The sequence below is a fragment of the Chelonia mydas genome, chromosome 14 (genome assembly GCF_015237465.2).
Source record: "Chelonia mydas isolate rCheMyd1 chromosome 14, rCheMyd1.pri.v2, whole genome shotgun sequence".
Classification (NCBI taxonomy): domain Eukaryota; kingdom Metazoa; phylum Chordata; order Testudines; family Cheloniidae; genus Chelonia; species Chelonia mydas.
This window is the reverse complement of record NC_051254.2, coordinates 2,841,592-2,858,080: the sequence shown is the minus strand read 5'-3', so window position 1 is coordinate 2,858,080 and position 16,489 is coordinate 2,841,592. Positions and strand designations below refer to the sequence as shown.

General features: G+C 53.1%; 1 protein-coding gene across 2 annotated transcripts in view; it reads left to right on the top strand.

Annotated features, from left to right (window-relative positions):
• CEP131 (centrosomal protein 131) overlaps positions 1-16,489 on the top strand; it is a 28,935-nt gene that overhangs the window by 2,348 nt on the left and 10,098 nt on the right. For both annotated transcript variants that reach the window (XM_027818437.3, XM_037914036.2), the window contains exons 2-16: positions 674-891; positions 2,304-2,398; positions 4,866-4,980; positions 5,460-5,587; positions 6,662-6,775; positions 7,594-7,746; positions 8,336-8,453; positions 9,369-9,488; positions 10,267-10,435; positions 10,607-10,707; positions 11,131-11,313; positions 11,797-11,988; positions 12,508-12,645; positions 13,412-13,537; positions 13,863-13,979. In XM_027818437.3, coding sequence (XP_027674238.2) covers positions 715-891; positions 2,304-2,398; positions 4,866-4,980; positions 5,460-5,587; positions 6,662-6,775; positions 7,594-7,746; positions 8,336-8,453; positions 9,369-9,488; positions 10,267-10,435; positions 10,607-10,707; positions 11,131-11,313; positions 11,797-11,988; positions 12,508-12,645; positions 13,412-13,537; positions 13,863-13,979 — 2,046 coding nt within the window. In that variant the 5' untranslated portion in view covers positions 674-714. The remainder of the gene's footprint in view (positions 1-673; positions 892-2,303; positions 2,399-4,865; positions 4,981-5,459; positions 5,588-6,661; positions 6,776-7,593; positions 7,747-8,335; positions 8,454-9,368; positions 9,489-10,266; positions 10,436-10,606; positions 10,708-11,130; positions 11,314-11,796; positions 11,989-12,507; positions 12,646-13,411; positions 13,538-13,862; positions 13,980-16,489) is intronic.

Sequence of the window (16,489 nt, the reverse complement as noted above, 5' to 3'; positions counted from 1 at the left end):
CAAAACCTTCTTTGAAAGGACATGACCTCCATGCATTCCTGGCTAGAAATGAGTGACGAAAGTTGTGTTAATTCATGCATCTCACAACCCTTCTCAGCACACTCCAATTGCAACTTGTAAAATCTGAATGAAAGGCGTTTGAGGTGGGGGATGATGTCTGAACTGAAAGAACCCTCTTGGACACAGTATGGTGTAGTGGGCTGAACTCCCAGTCTGTCACTTGGGCACAGTGATACATGCCTGCCTGACACAGGTGGGTGTAGGGATTAGTTAGGCCAAAATACCAAGGAAGTGGCCACTGATTTTGGGTACCTTAAATTTTGGGAGTCTAACTTGAGACATGCTGGGTCTGACCTTCAAAGGTGCTGAGTGCCCACAAACGCAGCTGAAGATGCTGAGAGCTGCAGATGCTTAGCAAGACAGGCCTAAGGTGCCTGAAGTTCAAAAATTTTAGGCTGCTTCTGCAAATGTTGTTATGGGTGCTTAGCAAGTACTGGCAGGTGCAGAGAGCCAGGCCAAGCAGGGTGTGAGCTGGTGGATATTCAGCCCCTCTGCATTTGGGCTGTTGGGGGAAAGCTGAGAGGCAGATGACTTATCCTGTTGCTGAACTATGTAGGTGCCACTCACTTGCCACCTGATCCTAGTTGTACTCTTCTGTGCTTCTTCTCTTCAGTACACTGCAGTTGCAGGATTTGTCGCTCTCTCCTCCCCAAAATGAAAAGCACCCGCAGCGGTTCCTCATTCCAAGCCATCAGTGCCAATGGCTTGGACCTGAGTCTAACGGGCCACCCACTGCAAGTCTTGCGGCGGCCGAGCAGCGCCTCTCCAGCTAAGCACATCGCTCGTTCCATCTCTGTCATCACCGAGAGCAAGCCCAGAAGGAATGCTCCGGTGAGTACTGCGTTTGTGGGGTGCTTTCTCCCAAACCCTCCCATCACCAGGAGAACCTGGGCAGACATTTCAGACTTCTTGATACACTTCTGTTCTCTAGGGGTTGCTTAGTGTTTAACTTCATCCCTTGGGACATGCATTCCCCTTGCTTTTGCTCTCTGAGCAGAAGTTAGGTGTATGTTTTGGGATGGGGGGATCCACAAAGGGCCTGTTGCTGTTTTATGAAGCACCATTGCTAGGCATTTTTATTCTAAAATTCCCTAGTTCTTTGGGAGGAATTTGCTTTGCTGAGTCCATCCCGGCATTCTGTGCCCATGCTTCTCTTTAGAGAGTTATTGTTGGGTTTTGTAACACGCTGCTGGAGATACCCAGACTTCTGAGCCACTGTGTTCCCTCTCTGCCTTTGCAAGAGTGAGCTTTGCTGGTGAATTAGACTGTGTGTCAGCTCCCTGCCATGCCAGTCTGTCTTCCTCACCAGCAAACTCCTCAGGGCTCTCCTAGCCCAGACCTTGCCAGCAGGTAACATAACAATCAGTGAACTCCAGCCCCCAGGCTCCTCAGAGAGATTTCTTGGCAGTGCACAGCCGCTACCCTTGTGCTTTCACAGAAGGCATTCAGTTTGCTGCTCTGTTAGAGTCAGACCATCACAGCTTATCAATATAACGGAGGTAAATATTCCCGTCCCTTCAATCATAGCACCAAAGGGGGTTAGAGTAAAAGTAAAACAAGTTAATTAACGAGAGAGCACGGATTAAGTGATACCAAGTAAAAGAGAGAGAGGTCAAGACGGTTACAAGCAAATGAAAGTGAAAACACGCATCTCAAGGTCTAAAACTTAATCTAGCAAGATGGTTTCTTTTACCCCCAGTCTCCTTTCGAGCTTTTAACTGGCTGGCCTGGTCAGGACCTATCACAGAGCAAATCACTTGGTTTCTTTTTCCCCTGAGGTGAAGGATAAAGGTGGAGTCTCTCTCTGTTCCTTATATCCCCAAAGGGATTTCTTCATCTTACCAGGCAGACTTAGTCTCCTGCATCTCTCTAGGGTGCAGGAGCCATGTTAATTTCTGTCCCTTGAGCTTAGGAACAGGATAACCCCCTGCTCGTTTAGCTGAATAGCTTTGTTTACTGCTAATATGTAAATTGAGGTAAACCCACATTCCTTTGTGTAGGACAGACCCATTTATCCCCTTTACCTTGGTTAGGTTGTCTTGTCTTCACCATCATACAGAGAGAATTTGTAACTTCACATATAAAGTCAACATGTGCCTCTCTGATCATGAGTTTAATATCCAGTGTGGTGTTAGCTTTCATATCACACCTCACAAGGCGTATTTTGTACAAATATCATTACAGTAGTGTGTAGGGTATGAATAGGGGTGTCTCGGTCACAGATTTCATTTTCTCCTATGCAGGAAGATGCAGGACTTGGCTGCTCCAGAGCCATTAACAATCTCCGGAGATCGAATAGTACCACCCAGGTCAACCAGCAGGTGAATGGTCCTTTCAGGTAAGGGCTAAAAAAATACCCACCCATCCTGTTTACTAAAAAGCAAGGAAACCCTCTGCATCATGGTCTTGTTAGGCTAACTGGTCAGTGTCTGAGTTCCAGGTACTTCACTTGCAGGAACATGAGGTTAGAATCCAAGGGAGATAGGAAGTGTAATTCTGGGGGCCTGAAACCCCTTTCAGAAATGAGCCTCAAGTAAACTGAGTGCCATATTAATTCCAGTAGGCACTGTTGCCCATGCTAATAATCCAACCTGTGCTGCCTAGCACTCATGAGCAACCGCACAATAGCAAATCATTGTGCTTGCAAGGTGGACAAGACACGGAGGGGGACAGCAGACCTGTTGAATTGACCACATCTACTTCCCAACCCTGTGGGTGCTCAGACACTACTGTGATGGGGGGCCTCATAAATAGGTAGCTAGATTTCTTCAGCTCTCAAAAGGGAGAGAAGAAACGACTCCTGTCAACTGCTGTGACCTCCCTGCGGCCTGTCCTCACTCTTCTTGTCTTGCAAGGGGCAGGAGGGCGTTATTCTGCTATTTCAGATACTTGACTGTCTCTGATTGGGAAGGGCCATGTCTCCTTTTTGAATGAAATTTGCCCCCAGCCCATGGGGTCCTGCTGCTCCTTTGCTCTTTGTTACTGTTAGGGACATAAAATGCTGAATTGGGAGAGGGAGGCAAAGGGGAACTATAGGAATGAAAGAAACGAATGCCATGTCTCTTCCAGCTGCAGGCTCTAATATTTTATACCATGCTTCTCACCTAGGGCCTCTCACATGTTCTAAAGGCTGATTACTTGATCAGTATGAAAGGGGGAGCTGAACGTCGGAGTGTAAGAGTGGGGTATGCGGGGGTCTCTGGACAGCCTATTCCTAGGAGCTGATGCACAGTGAAGGTTTGCTTTTCTTGCTGCTGCTGCTTCTCTTAAAAGCTAGGGCTCCCACACCTCCAGGAATGCACTGTTAAATGCCAAAGGGAAATTCTTTTGTGTGTAGAACAGTAGATGATATGGGTATTTAAGTCCCGGTCTACTGAGAGAATAGTTCTCTTATATGCCACTTGACACAGACCAGAGTCCTGATAGAGCTGGCACTTCAGACCAGTGTGCTGTTTGTGAGGTTCTTCACAAAGTTTCCAGGTTAATCAGGCCTTTCCACAAGGGCTTGTTTGGGGAGGTCGCTTGTTCCCATGTTAGGAGTTGTAATTGGCTCTTCCTTATAAGCCTGATTTTTGCCTCCCGCTGGGTAAAGCCTCACTAAAGGCCCTCTGCCCTTCTAATTTTGCACTGTGGTTGGTGGAGAGAGGAGGAGTCCTGGCCAATTTTAGGCAGAAGGACACACCATTTCTGAAAGATGGGAGCTTGAATAAACAGGCTTATTTCTTTGGCAAATTCTTGTAACACTGTTTTTGCCACTCTGTAGCTCAGAAATTATGAGCCCTGGTTTAGTTGCAAGCTCTTAGGAGGAGATGGAGCACAAGTCTGTGCTGAGCTGGGGCTGCTCACTGCCAAGTTAGAAATGAGAGAACGCTTTGGGGTGCAGCAGACTGTGAGCTCTGCTGGACTCTGCGAGGTTTGCAAAGGCTTTGACAGGCTGTGCAGAGTTTATCAAGAGACTAACTGGCTTTAGAAACATAACGAGACTCTGTGTCCACGTGGACTTCAGGGTACCATGAGAAAGGCAGATGCTGTGCTTGTGTGCTTCCTGCTGTCTGAAGGTTTCTTTTTGGTCAAGCTTTAATTCTGGGTATTTGGTTTTCAGACTTTAAAAAAATAAAAATAAAAATGCTACATTCAGTGAAATATCTCCCCCCACCCGCCACCTTGAGTTATTGCTAGGTATGTACAGCCTTTGCTTCAAGTTATGGGAATGCACGCGTCCTCGCATACGCTCCTCCACACTTTCCACCTCTCCAGGAATCTCAAAGCACTTTACATATTCTTGTTAATTCTCAAAACACCCCTGTGAGTGGGATATTCTCCCCATTTGAGATGAGTTGGTGATTTTCCACAGGTCATGTGGCAAGTCATTGATAGAACCCAGGAGTCCTGACTCTCAGTCCCTGCTGTGCCACTCACTCATACTCCTTCCCGTAATATAACATTTATTTACATGGGGCTTCGAAATATACAGCACTTTGTATGAGCTAATTATATATAGAACCAATGACTACATAATGACACCTTCTTTCAGCAAAGCTCTTTTCCTTCTTGTTTTGGATAACAGGTGCCAGGTGAGTCTCAGCTTTTTCAAGCCAGCTCTATGGATTAGTGTCCGACGGTGACAATTTATTAAGAGCAGGGCACCCAACAGCCTCCCCTGGCACCACAGATGCCACCCTTGAAGAAGAAACCCCCAGGGCGTCACTGTTTTATTGCTGTTAATTCTGCATTTGAGGTTCTTGAAAAGGATTTTTTTTTTCATTCCTTATCTTTCTTGGGATGTCCTTCTTTTGGGATAACAGTACTGAGCAGCCTGGAGACTTCCTGACCTTCTTTGACAGCAGCTCTGGGGGAAGAAAAAAGCTGGCAAGTCTGAGCAAAACCTCCCCGGAAAAGAAAACCACATGGAATATCCTGGTAAGGGAGACAACCTATTTTGACTGCTGTGGGCCACATTACGCTCCTCATACTCATGTGAGTAGCCCATTGACTTCAAGTTAATGGGGCAAGCCACATGCTTCAGTCCTTGATCAGGCCTTTCTGTATAGGGGTATGTACAGCCTTTGTATAGGGGTACATTTCCAGCTTGGTGCTGATGTGGTTGAACAACCTGGTATCCTGCCCATTAGATCTGAACCACAAATGGTTAACAAGGCAGCCTACTGCCATGTGGGTGCTCCCTGGCTGTGTTAGACCGTGGTTCTGTTTGTCTGGCCCACTGGCTGTTGGTCCCTGGTGTCTGATGTGAAGCCTGGAGAAGTGCAAATGGACCTTTCAGACCACATGAATGGTGGGACAGTGAATCTTTCTGGGAGACGCTGGCCCTTGCAGGGAGACCACATTCCCCAGGGAGGGTTTATAATACGCACTCATACTTCTGCTTAACACCATGGTAGGACGATCAGCCCAGGGTCTTCCCGATCCCATCCAGCACCCGCAGCTCCAGCACCCTTGAGTCCCCAGCAGGCATGAGGAAGAAAGAAACCACGGTGCTGCTGGCAGCCAACTTCACTGCCAATAACAGGTAAGAGAGGTAGCAGCACAGGGCTAAGACGGTTCACCCCTCTTCTTTAGATGTGGAGCTAAAACCAAGAAAAGGAGGTGGTGATATGAGTCAGCTGAAAATGAGATGTGAACAGCTGCCTAGACCCCCATGCACATTGTTTATAGGGTATGCATGGGATTTTACAGATCAGGGGGATGGAGCTCACCATCTAAACCAACTGCACCGCGACAGCTAAGGGTCAGGTGCAACAGGGCGCTGATGGCATCTGAGCAGAGATTAGTCATGGAAGATTGGGCTGGAGAGGAGACACTTGAAGGCTGAAAAGAAGGTTGCTTAGTGCCCAGGAAGAGAGAGGCTACTCTAGATTTAGGAGAGGGAATGAATAAAGCGTGAATCCAGGAGTGGAAGGAGCAGGCAAAGGCAGCAGCTGTTAGAAAGCAGGGGATGGAGCTGCACAGGTGAGGATGAGGAGACTGAACCTGGTGTTGAGGCAGGAAGCTGACAAAGGTGTTCGAGGAGAACGTGGCAGGAGGGGAAGATGGCTTTAGCCGCAGCGTTTTGGGTAAAGTAGCTCCAGTGCATTGGGTTACAAAGCTCCTTCCTCGCTCGTTTACTAGAGAGTACAGCGGCTCCACTCACTCTAGAGAGCAGGAGTCCAGTGCTGCAGGTGACTAAATGGTATAGGAAATGTGTACAGAGGGTTTTGCAATGCAGCATTTGAAACTTCCTCTTTTCCCATGCTGCGAAAGGCAAGGCTTATGCCAGCCCAACACATTGAAAATGCCGGGCAGACTCAAACCCACAGGCTCTCCGCTGCAGCCTCACGTTAGCACATCTCCTGCGCTATGGGGATGTGTGTGTGGCTCTCTGCATAAAGCTGTGTCCCAGCTGGGGAGGAGTACCTTCTAGGTGACAAGTGAATTTCTAGGAGCTGCCTTCTGGGCAGCAATGCACCTGGTAACAATGCCTGAAAGCCTAAGAGAAGCTGTGAGTATTTGGGGTGCTGGGAAAACAGTACAGAGTTATCTTAAGAGCCCATTTCTGTTCTCTGATCCAGCCAGTCCTAACATCTCATTCTTCTCTCCACGCAAGGAGTAACAAAGGGGCCATGGGCAACTGTGTCACCACCATGGTGCATAACAACTACTCCACCACAGACAAGGCCTCCACGCCGAAAAGTTCCAACCAAGCAGCAACCTCCCTCAAGTACGTGTGGGTGAACGCTCTGCTGGGGACTATTTCTCTGCCTCTGGAGAGGCCGGGACTATTTCTCTGCCTCTGGAGAGGCCAGGACTAGGTGACCAGGCCCACTCCTGTGCCTGGCTCGCGCCATACACGCAGGAGGGGTTTAGACATGTGAGAAGGGATGCTTCTTAAAACATGCCACCCCCTAAGTGTGACTGATATTGCTAGCTGACTGCCTGGTCTCCTTCAGTGCAGGCCCCTGATAGACTGCAGCTCTGATAGAATGGTCCCCAGACCTGTTCATGGACCTCCAGGCAGCTCCTGAGGGCTCAGAACTGGTCCAGGCCTTGAACTGAGGGCGTGCGAGACAAGAAAGGGAGAGGGCTCTCTGTGAAACACTGAGCGTTTGACTCTCCGTTCAGCTCCTAAAGCCCTAGTCACTCTTTACAAATGGGGTTTCATTGTGCTTGCCTGACCAGCGAAGATGCTCGCAGAGATCTGGCAACCCAGGACTCCTGGTTATATTCCCAGCTGTTCCACTGACTCGCTGCATGGCCGTCGGCAAGTGCCTTCTCCTCTGTCAGGGTTTCCTTACCTCTTGAAACATGCCGGTCCCTGGCAGAGGGTGAAGCCCAAGAGCAGTTACTTGTCCAGCAAGAGGTGCCTGTTTTACGCAGAGTGAGAGGGTTATGGGTGCCTATGGGTCTGGCTGGTGGGCACAGCAAAGCACCTTTTACTGCCCTGTGCACTGGGCCAGTCTGCTGGGTGGGTGTGGCATGCAGCAGGATAGCCATGGCAGTGGGCAGGATGACCCTCGACAGTCTCCTTCTCTCCCTTAGCAACATGATCAAGGCAACCTCAAACGAGGACAGTGAGAGCAGCAGCTTCAAGAAGTCTCAGAAGAACTTTTCCAGCAACAACATAATGCCCCGCAACAACAGCAGCAGCAGCCTGCTCAAGAGGAAGGAGGTGACGGAGGAGGAGGCGGAGAGGTGAGGCAGGGAGCAGAACAGAAAGATGGGGAGAAGAGGAGTTTCCAGGCAGGGTGGGAGAAGCTCTGGGCTGGTGGAAGGGGAGAAGGGAGTGCCAGAGCTGGGAGAGGCAATGGGCAATGTCAAGGCAGACCATAGAGGGCATGGGGAAATGGAAGTGGGATACAGCGCAGAAGCTGGAAGAGGGAGCAGGTTTTGCCCGTAACATTTGGATGTGCATATTCTGTGGGTTTGTGTGTGGGCCAGATCCTCAGCTGATGGAAATTGGCATATCTCCATTAACTTCAATGGAGCTACATTGATTTAGCCCTGCCCACAGTCTGGGTCTGTGTTTTCAGTCTCTCTGTGAGCTTGTGTGGCCTGATCATCCAGGAAGACAGGATACTGAGCTAGATGGACCTTGGGTCTGACCCAGTCTGGCTGTTCTTATAACTAATCTCCCCAGAAACAACTGTCCCCTTGTGGGCATGTCCATCTGAACAGAGTGACCATATGAGGGAGGCGGTCAGTAGTGCCTCAGGCTGTGGGGGTGTGGGTCTCTGCCCACGTGCTTACAGCAGTCTCACTGAGTCACCTCTTCCCCTTGTAGGTTCATTCATCAGGTTAACCTGGCAGCTGTGACCATCCAGCGCTGGTACCGACGCCACTCGCAGAGGCACAAAATGGGTGCAGCCGCTCTCGAGCACTTGTTGGCTTCCAAGAGAGAGGTCTGTCGCAGTCAGGTCTCCTGGGTATTCGTTCAGAGCCAGCTCCCCGGTCCAGCACCCCCTTGTGTGACAGTGGTGTGCTGCTGCCCCTAGAAACAGGAAAAGTAGTTCTCCTCTGGCCACCAGGCCACCCAGCTGAGAACTAGACAGGGCTTGATATCTAGCCGGAGGGATGTGATGAGAGACATTAGGCCCCTCCAGGCTCGTGGAGCCAGAGAAGGGCCCAGGCATCGAACTCGGGTAGCCCATGTGGCAGCACAGAGCACCGCTGGCCGGGGTGTTTGGATGGCGAACGTTCATGTTGACAACCATGGGAATTTAGTTCCTCTGAAAACCAGGCCACAAGCCCCTTGCGTCAGCCTCTGAGTGGTTTCTCCAAGGGTCGTTCCCTTCCCTTGGCATAGCTGCAAACAGCCACTTGATTGGCAGTAACAGCATTAGCTCCTGTTGAAGGCACCAGTCCTCGTTCTCCGGGGTCAGGTTGCTGGGGACACATAATGTCTAGGGCAGTGATGTCCTGTGTGGGCCTGTTGTGCCCCATTGGTAATAACTGGCACCTTAGGAAGTGGTGCATCCTCTGCAGCTTTTTATATTTCTTTGTATTTAATTATTTATCTAAATGGGGGGGAAATGTAGCTCTTGCATGTGTTTCTATTTTTAAGCCTGTCTTACCAGTGGTTTCAAACCCAGTCAGAGATAATTGCTTTTAGTGTTTCATAAACATGCACCCTAGGGTGAAACCTCTCTGGGCCCAGAGTCTCTGAAAAGGGAGGGTTGGGGCAGGAAACTTTCTGGGTTCAGGGCAACCCAGACAGGCGGGAAATGTGGTTTGTTCGCATCTCTTTGCTATGGGCAGCAAATGCTGGCGAGGAGCATCCATAGTTCTCAATAACGTCCATCTGTGCTTCTGTGAAGGAAAGGCAGCAGCCACGGATGGAGGAGGGGAACATCCTGGACTTGCAGCGGAAGAAGGATGAAGAGAGACGGAGAATCCGGGAGGAGAAGGCCCAGCTGGCCCGGCGAGCTGCTATCCAGGTAATGGTGGGCCCAGTGGGCTCTGAGTAATGGGTGGATCAGTTTGTTTGGCTTACCTACTCAGGAGCCATCTTTAATGTGTATGTGGGGAAGGGCGGGGAGGGGAGTTTCTCTGCCTTTACAAGGGCTTCCCGCAGCGTAAGTAGGGGCAAGAGTTGCGGGGAGGCTGGGCAGCTCAGCGTGGGGTGGGATACAGCGCCTCTGCCCTGGCCAGCCTGGAGTCTCTTGCCGTTCAGCTGTCTGTGTGAAAAGCTGATCGCAGTCTAGCTCTTGGAAAACAACCGTCCACATCCGAACTGGCAGTCCCTGCAGAGAGGCCGTGGCTCAGTGGGCCACAGAGACTGGACTCCCTGCAGGGCAGGTGGAAGCACGCTGGCCGGGAGCATTGGCTCTGCTGCTGTGCATGCAGCATCTGTCGTATGTATCGTGCCCGCGTCACTGCACTATCGGAGCACCTCGCAGTCTGTACCGTGGTTACTCCCACCCTGCCAGCCCTGGGCGGGAAGGCTCGGTCTCCGGGGGCTGCCGATGCAGCATGGACATGTTCATTGTTAAGTGATATCCTTGGTCTTGCTGGATGGCATTGTCAGCTCGTTAACCCTTCAGTGCCTGCTGCGCTAAGTTTAGCCAGTCTCACTAGCATCTTCCCCAGTGCTCAAGCTCTGACCCCCTGCCCCCAGCCATTGATCACACAAACTGATGGTTCAGAGTCTTGGCAGCATGGGCAGAGGGCGGCCTTGTGCCGGGCAGGGTGCTGACGGACAGTCCCCTGTTACAGGAGCTTCAACAGAAACGAGCCCAAAAGGCCGCTGATGCAAAGCGCCTCGCGGAGGAGGAGCTGGTGCTGCTGAAGGAGAGCAGACGGGTGGGAAGGAAAAAACCCACCAAGCCAGCCTCTGTGAAGAACATCAGTCCCTCCAACAGTGTCGTCAAGGCCAATAATGCAGGTGAGAATCTCCCCGAGGCCTTCAGACCATAGCTCCATGTGCACCTCTTGCCAGCGGCTGAGAGCCAGGGCAGCAGGGTGCTGGGGCATGGAAGCCGGAAGGAGGGCCAGGGCATGTGGTGGTTGCTCTTGGGTTGGTGTAAAGCAGTGAATGCTGCTTTGATTCCCACAGATGCAAATTTCCGTGCAGCAGCTGCCGAGCCCGCAGAAATCTTCCCTCCAGGACTCAGTTCGGGCACTGGACAGGATAACATGGCAGAGGACAAACCGCAGGTGGGCTCAGCTCTTCTCTTCTCTTTCCAGTCACTGGGGCTTTCGAAAGCTCAGGCACTGGATTTCTCTCTCCCTCCTCTCTCCTCCCTCCAGACCCTTTCGGTTCAGTGAGGCTCAGTGCGGACCAGCAGGTGCTCAGCCCTTTGCTCAACCAGCCCCGGGGTTTGTGCTGAAGAGGCCTGCATGAGAGCCTGGAAAATGACCCAACTGCAGAGAAAGCTTGACTGTGCATTGCTCACGCAGCCCTAGAGATGGACCTTTCTCAGTTCAAAGGGCTGCTGATCTCCCTGTTCTGCATCAGGCCGCACTGAGCCCCCGGCTTTCTGTGGCTATTTAAAGCCCGGATTACAGCTAGGCAGGCCCTATAAACTGTCTTACCATGTGTGGGTTTTCCCTCAATTCCTCCCACCCCTTCTTCCCTAGGATGTGAACTCCGGAGAGCTGGCCAGTGAGGAGCTGCAGATGGTGGTCACTGCGACCAGCAGAGCCCAGTCCAAGGTCACCCTCAGTGAGCTTCTGGACACCCTCAAACTGCTGGAGGAGGAGCCAGAGCTGCTGCCCCAACCTAAGCTCTACAAGAAAGACAAATATGCCTGGATAGATGGGGTAATGTCAGGGCTCAGGGTTGGGTAAGACCATCCCCTAGACAGAGCTGGGCTAAGGCTGCTGCGGGCAAGGAGGCTTCCCTCCTTGGGCTCGCTGCTACAGCCGCGCAATCAGAGAAGGGATCGAGTGCTTGGCAGGAGAGAGCGGGGATGAAAAGTTAATGCCCCATGAAATGCCGCTGGGAGTGTCAGTTGGGGACAAGGTGGAATTTGGCCTGGCTGGGGAATTGGAGCATGTATGACTTGTGAGTCGTCCCCCCCCCCGAGCAGCAGGGCCTTGCTAAAACCCTTCTCAGGCTGTGCTTGTCCCGGGAGAATTCCTGTGGACGTGGAGTGTGAGTGTGTCCATATGAGGACTGGCCATTAGGGGGCGATGGAAGAATTCGGATCCATTGCAGTCCCCGCTCTCTGCTGTGCAATTGCACTGCACTTCTCCCTGCTGGCTGCTGTGTCCATGAATGCAATACATCTTCTCCCTGAGCAGGAGGCTGACTCAAATTCCCTGACTGCCGATAACCTGGAGAAGTTTGGAAAGCTGAACCATTGCCCCGGTGTCCCTGGGGACGGGGCTCTGCTCTCTGAAGCCAAGCTCCAGAGCATCATCACCTTCCTGGATGAGATGGAGAAGTCAGAGCAGGAGCGGCCCAGATCTGCTGCCTCTGCCACTCAGCAGGAGGTGAGCGGCAGGGCAGTGTGCTAGACTAGCACCTAGACTGTGTGTTAAGTGGGAGCTTGCCAGCGGCTCTTCCACTCTGAAGCTGATGTGGAACAGAATGAGAGCGTGTCCCAATGACGTGGGGCCAATGTAATGGAAGCTGAAATAGATCCGTCGTCGTCCTCGCCGGAAAAGGGGAAGCCGCCAAGGCCTTAGGACCATGTTCCCCTACATTTTGCTACTCTCTGGACTCCTACAGGATGCTTTGGGATGGCGGGGAGTCTCTAAAAGGCATGGCCTTGGGCAAGTGGGAGGTTGGGGTGTGGCTTTTGGGGCATGGAATGGGAATACATCTACTGTCTCCATTCCAGGAGGCTAGCGAGAGACCTGTCCTGTAGGTGAGGGTGGGGTTCCAGAGCCCGTTTGAGGGGCCTGACAGTACAGTGGCTGAGTCCCTCCTGCCTCTGGAGACCTGGCGGGTGGATGCTGGTGGGAGGAGCGGGTTTCCTGGTCCTACACTGAGCTGATTTCCTCTCCCAGGGGCTCTTGTCTGAAGAGGAGGTGGCCCACCTGGAGCAAGCTTCCGCCGTAGCCACAGAGGTCACCAGCTCCATCGTGAGGCTGAAACTGGAGGTGGAGGAGAAGAAGCGAGCCATCACCCTGCTGCAGACCGCGCTGGTGTGTAGCCTAGACACTCACCAGCCTGGGGTGGGAGTGAGGGCCAGGGGGCCTGCAGCAATGGGAACCAGAACTGGCCCTTCAGGGCTGGCCTGCACTCTCTACCATGTGAGAGGGCAGCTGTACCACCCCCTGCACCGCAAGGCGAGCATTTAGCCATGCGAAGTACCGCTGGCAATTTGGGGGCAGATCCTCTCCATCATGGTGCCAAGCTAACATGGAGGGACCAGAGGGATGGCTCCTGAGCTGAGGCAGACTGAGCCATTGGCAGTGGTCTGGGAAAGCCCAGCTGGGGGGCTGGGCAATCCCTTCCATCCATGGCGTGCTCACCACCACGCTCCTTGTACGCAAGATGCCCAGTCAGGTGGGGACTTCTGAGCCTCCTCTGTACTGCCAAAGCACGTGTCAGTGACCCTAACGGGAGCTGCTTGGGTCCTGGCCACGCTCCTGATCCAGCTTGCAACTCTTCAGGAAGGGCGCTAGCATGGCAGGACGGCTGCCTTTCTTGCCTCTGGCCCCACCTGCCCAGTCTGCGCTCTGCTCCCTTTCTCTCCTCCCCATCCCCTCACACTGGGACCTGGCAGCCCCAGGAGGCGAGAATGGGTAGCCTTCAATCCCAGTCAAGCTGAACCTAGTGGGCAGGCACCATTCCTGGTCTCTGTCCTCTCTGTGCCCTTCAGGACTAAAGTGACCGGTTATGCCAGCCCCGGCTGTGGGTGGGTAGCTCTCCCTAACGTCCTGTGGTTATTTCCCCTGCGCCTGACAGGCACAGCAGCGGGAACTGACTGTGCGGCATGTCAAAGAGACTGAGAAGGAGCTTAGCCACCAGCTCCAGCTGCAGAGAGAGCAGTACGAGGCTGCTATCCAGAGACACCTGGCCTTCATCGACCAGGTAATCTCCCCTCCCGGGTGGGATGCTTTAGAATCACAAAGCCAGAAGCCCTCTCTTTGCACCCCTCCAGTGGTCCTCCTTGAAGCACTGGGAGTCTGCTCCAGTTACAAACTCCTTGTGCCTGGGTGTGACGGGGGCTTCCCATTCTCCAGTAAGGGGCTGCCTGGTGGGGAGAGGGAGCAGGCTCTATACCAGCCTTTGGAGTAGTTAAAGGATGCTCTGCCAGCTAACTTCCCAAGGACCTGTGGTGTAGTCAGTGCCCATAATGTGGACTGGAGCTCCGTCCCGAGCAGGTGATCTGACCTTCCCCCACCCTCTCTCTCAGCTGATTGACGATAAGAAGGTTCTGAGTGAGAAGTGCGAGGCTGTGGTGGCAGAGCTGAAGCAGGTGGACCAGAAATACACCAAGAAGATTTCCCAAATGCAGGAGCAGCATGAGCTGGTGAGAAGGCTTGGAGGCAGGGGGGATGTGTGGGGGGTGGGAAGTGGAGAGACAAGACTTGCTCTGAGACGATCACAGCAGAGGGAGAGCACAGCGTGTCCTCTCCAATCTGTGGGCTTTCTTAGGCTGGAGCCATCCAGGTCCTGGCTACCTCTTCTGCTGATGAAAAGGAGAGAGCACGCCTTTCCCCTGAGGGGTGGGTCCCAGTCTGAGTCTAGCTGGCAAGCCAGAGGAGGCGGGAAGCACGTTGTTCCCAGGTAGAGGCTTCCATCCTGCCTGGCTGGGCACGCAATGGAAAGCTGCTGGTGTCAGATTGCTGAGGACGGCCTGTTTCCCAACCGAGGCCAGGCTGCGGAGGTGACGCCCCAAGCCCTTTGGGCAGTGTGGGGTGAGGCCTCGCTCCAGTGGAGAGGGATGCTAGGCACCAGAACAAACCTGCCTCTGAAGAAGAGTTTCTTACTGCAGCCCCACTTCTTGTGGCTTCGGATACTGTAAAGAGGGGCTTGTTCCCAGGCTGGAAATGCGCAGGGCCTGAGGGTAACGTGGGTTGGGGAACCTTAGGAGGGAGCGATGGCAAAAGGCCTCTGAGAACTCAGCTTGTCCTCCCTCCCTGCCGCCCTCCGGCAAACAGTCCATCCTCTGCGGGACGCTGCCTCGTCGTGAGGAACCGTCATCCTGCGTTTCCCGTAGCCCAGGTTTTACCCCTGACTCAGTCGCTGTGCGCTGGTCAGACAGAGCAGCATCTCATCCCCTCGCCTTAGTCAGAGGGTGTTTGTATCTGTTCTCGTCAGCCAGTCTCAGCAGCTCTGAACTGACTCCTTGGCAAGGGTGCCCGACCCTCCCATGCACACTGACAATGGACCTCCAGCACCTTCTGCTGCTCTGCTCCTGGCCCCATGCCTGCCCGCAGACCTGCCAATGAACGCCAGTCCTGACCTATCACACCTCCTGCTGTTTATTTCCTAGCCCTGCACGGAGCGGAGACAGCCGTTAGCATCAAACCGTGGCCACTTTGTCACATGGACGCATAGAAACTAAGTCAAGACCCACCAAACTCGTTTCACTTTGGTTTTTAAGCCGGAGTTTGAGTCCAGACAGGAGGGAAAGGCAAGTGTGCTTGTACTCCACAGAGCTCCTGGGTGGCTCGCATCTTGCAGTGGGCTGAGCTGGCCCAGCACCTGTTCGAGATGTGAGGCTGATTCCACGGCAGCAATACTTACTAATGAGAGAATAGCTGGGGAAAGTGAGGGGGTGGTACAGATCCAGGCTGAGGGCTCCTGCCATGATCTGTCTGCCCCATGTACTCCTCTGGCCCCCATGACTGTAGTATCTGGGGGCCTCATGATCTTTAGTCCATTTATCTTCACATCCCCATGTGCAGCAGGCCAGGGCGGTTAGCCCCGTAGTACAGAGGGGAGCTGAGGCCCAGAGGGACTCGCCCAAGGTCACACAGGATGTCTGTGGCAGAGCAGGGAGCTGAACCCAGGCTTCCTAGGTCTCATGCTGGTGCCCCAGCCCCATGGTCATTCTTTGTGTGATGGGGTAAATTCCCTTTCTCGGCTTCTCTAGGGCCAGTCGAGTTGCCAAGCAGTCAGGAGCCCCTTCTTGTTAGCCCCCAGTCACATGCTGGTCAGCGGAGAGGAAATGGGTTCTTGGGACCCTTCTTCCACTCGGCTCTTTTGAGAGCTGCAGGTTTCTGTATTGGCCCCAGTGCACAGCGAGTTAGGCTGCCGCATCTGCGTTCTGAGTCACAGGGGTGAATGAGCAGTTGGTGCTTTCGTGTGCCCCCCTCCCCTTCAGCACTTCCTGCAGCCGGTTAGCAGGAAGCCTAGTTGTGACTTGCACTCACTCACCTGTGTGAGCAGGGGCAGCTATGCTGTGACGCTGGACCAGCTGTGATATTCCTTAGCACTTGTAGACGCTGCATTCCCAGCACTCTCCACGTGTTAACTAACCCGCTTGGTTGCATCTTCCAGTCATCACCACAGTCCCCTGTTGGGTTTCTGCTCCCACCCAGGCTCTCTTACTTTACATGCCTTTGTGTGTGTCCCCCCTCACCCCCCATCCCTCTCTCTTTCTCCCCAGTCTGGCACACTGTGGCCAGGTAAATGTATTCTTTTATCTCTCTGTGCCATGCACCTCTGTTCTGTGCACTGTCTGGCTGACCTGGAGCTGCTGCTTTCTCTGAGCACCTACAGGTGAAAGCATCAAGATGGTAATAGGCAAACCCCTGCCTGGGGCAGGGAGGGTGTGGAGGATTTCACAGCTCGACACAGGGGGTTGGTCGTTGACAATAACAGCTGCAACCACACTGCCTCCCTGCACTGGTTACTGAGCTCAGTGGCTGAGTCAGAGCCATCATTCTCTTCCTCTTCTGACTTCGCTGCTGTGCAATTCGCTGTCTCCTCCCCCTGGAGGGGGGTCGTGCTGTCCAAAGAGAGCCACAGACCCTTTGGAATGGCCCCCTCCCTCCCTCCATCCTTCCAAACAGTGTCCAGGTCATACAACTG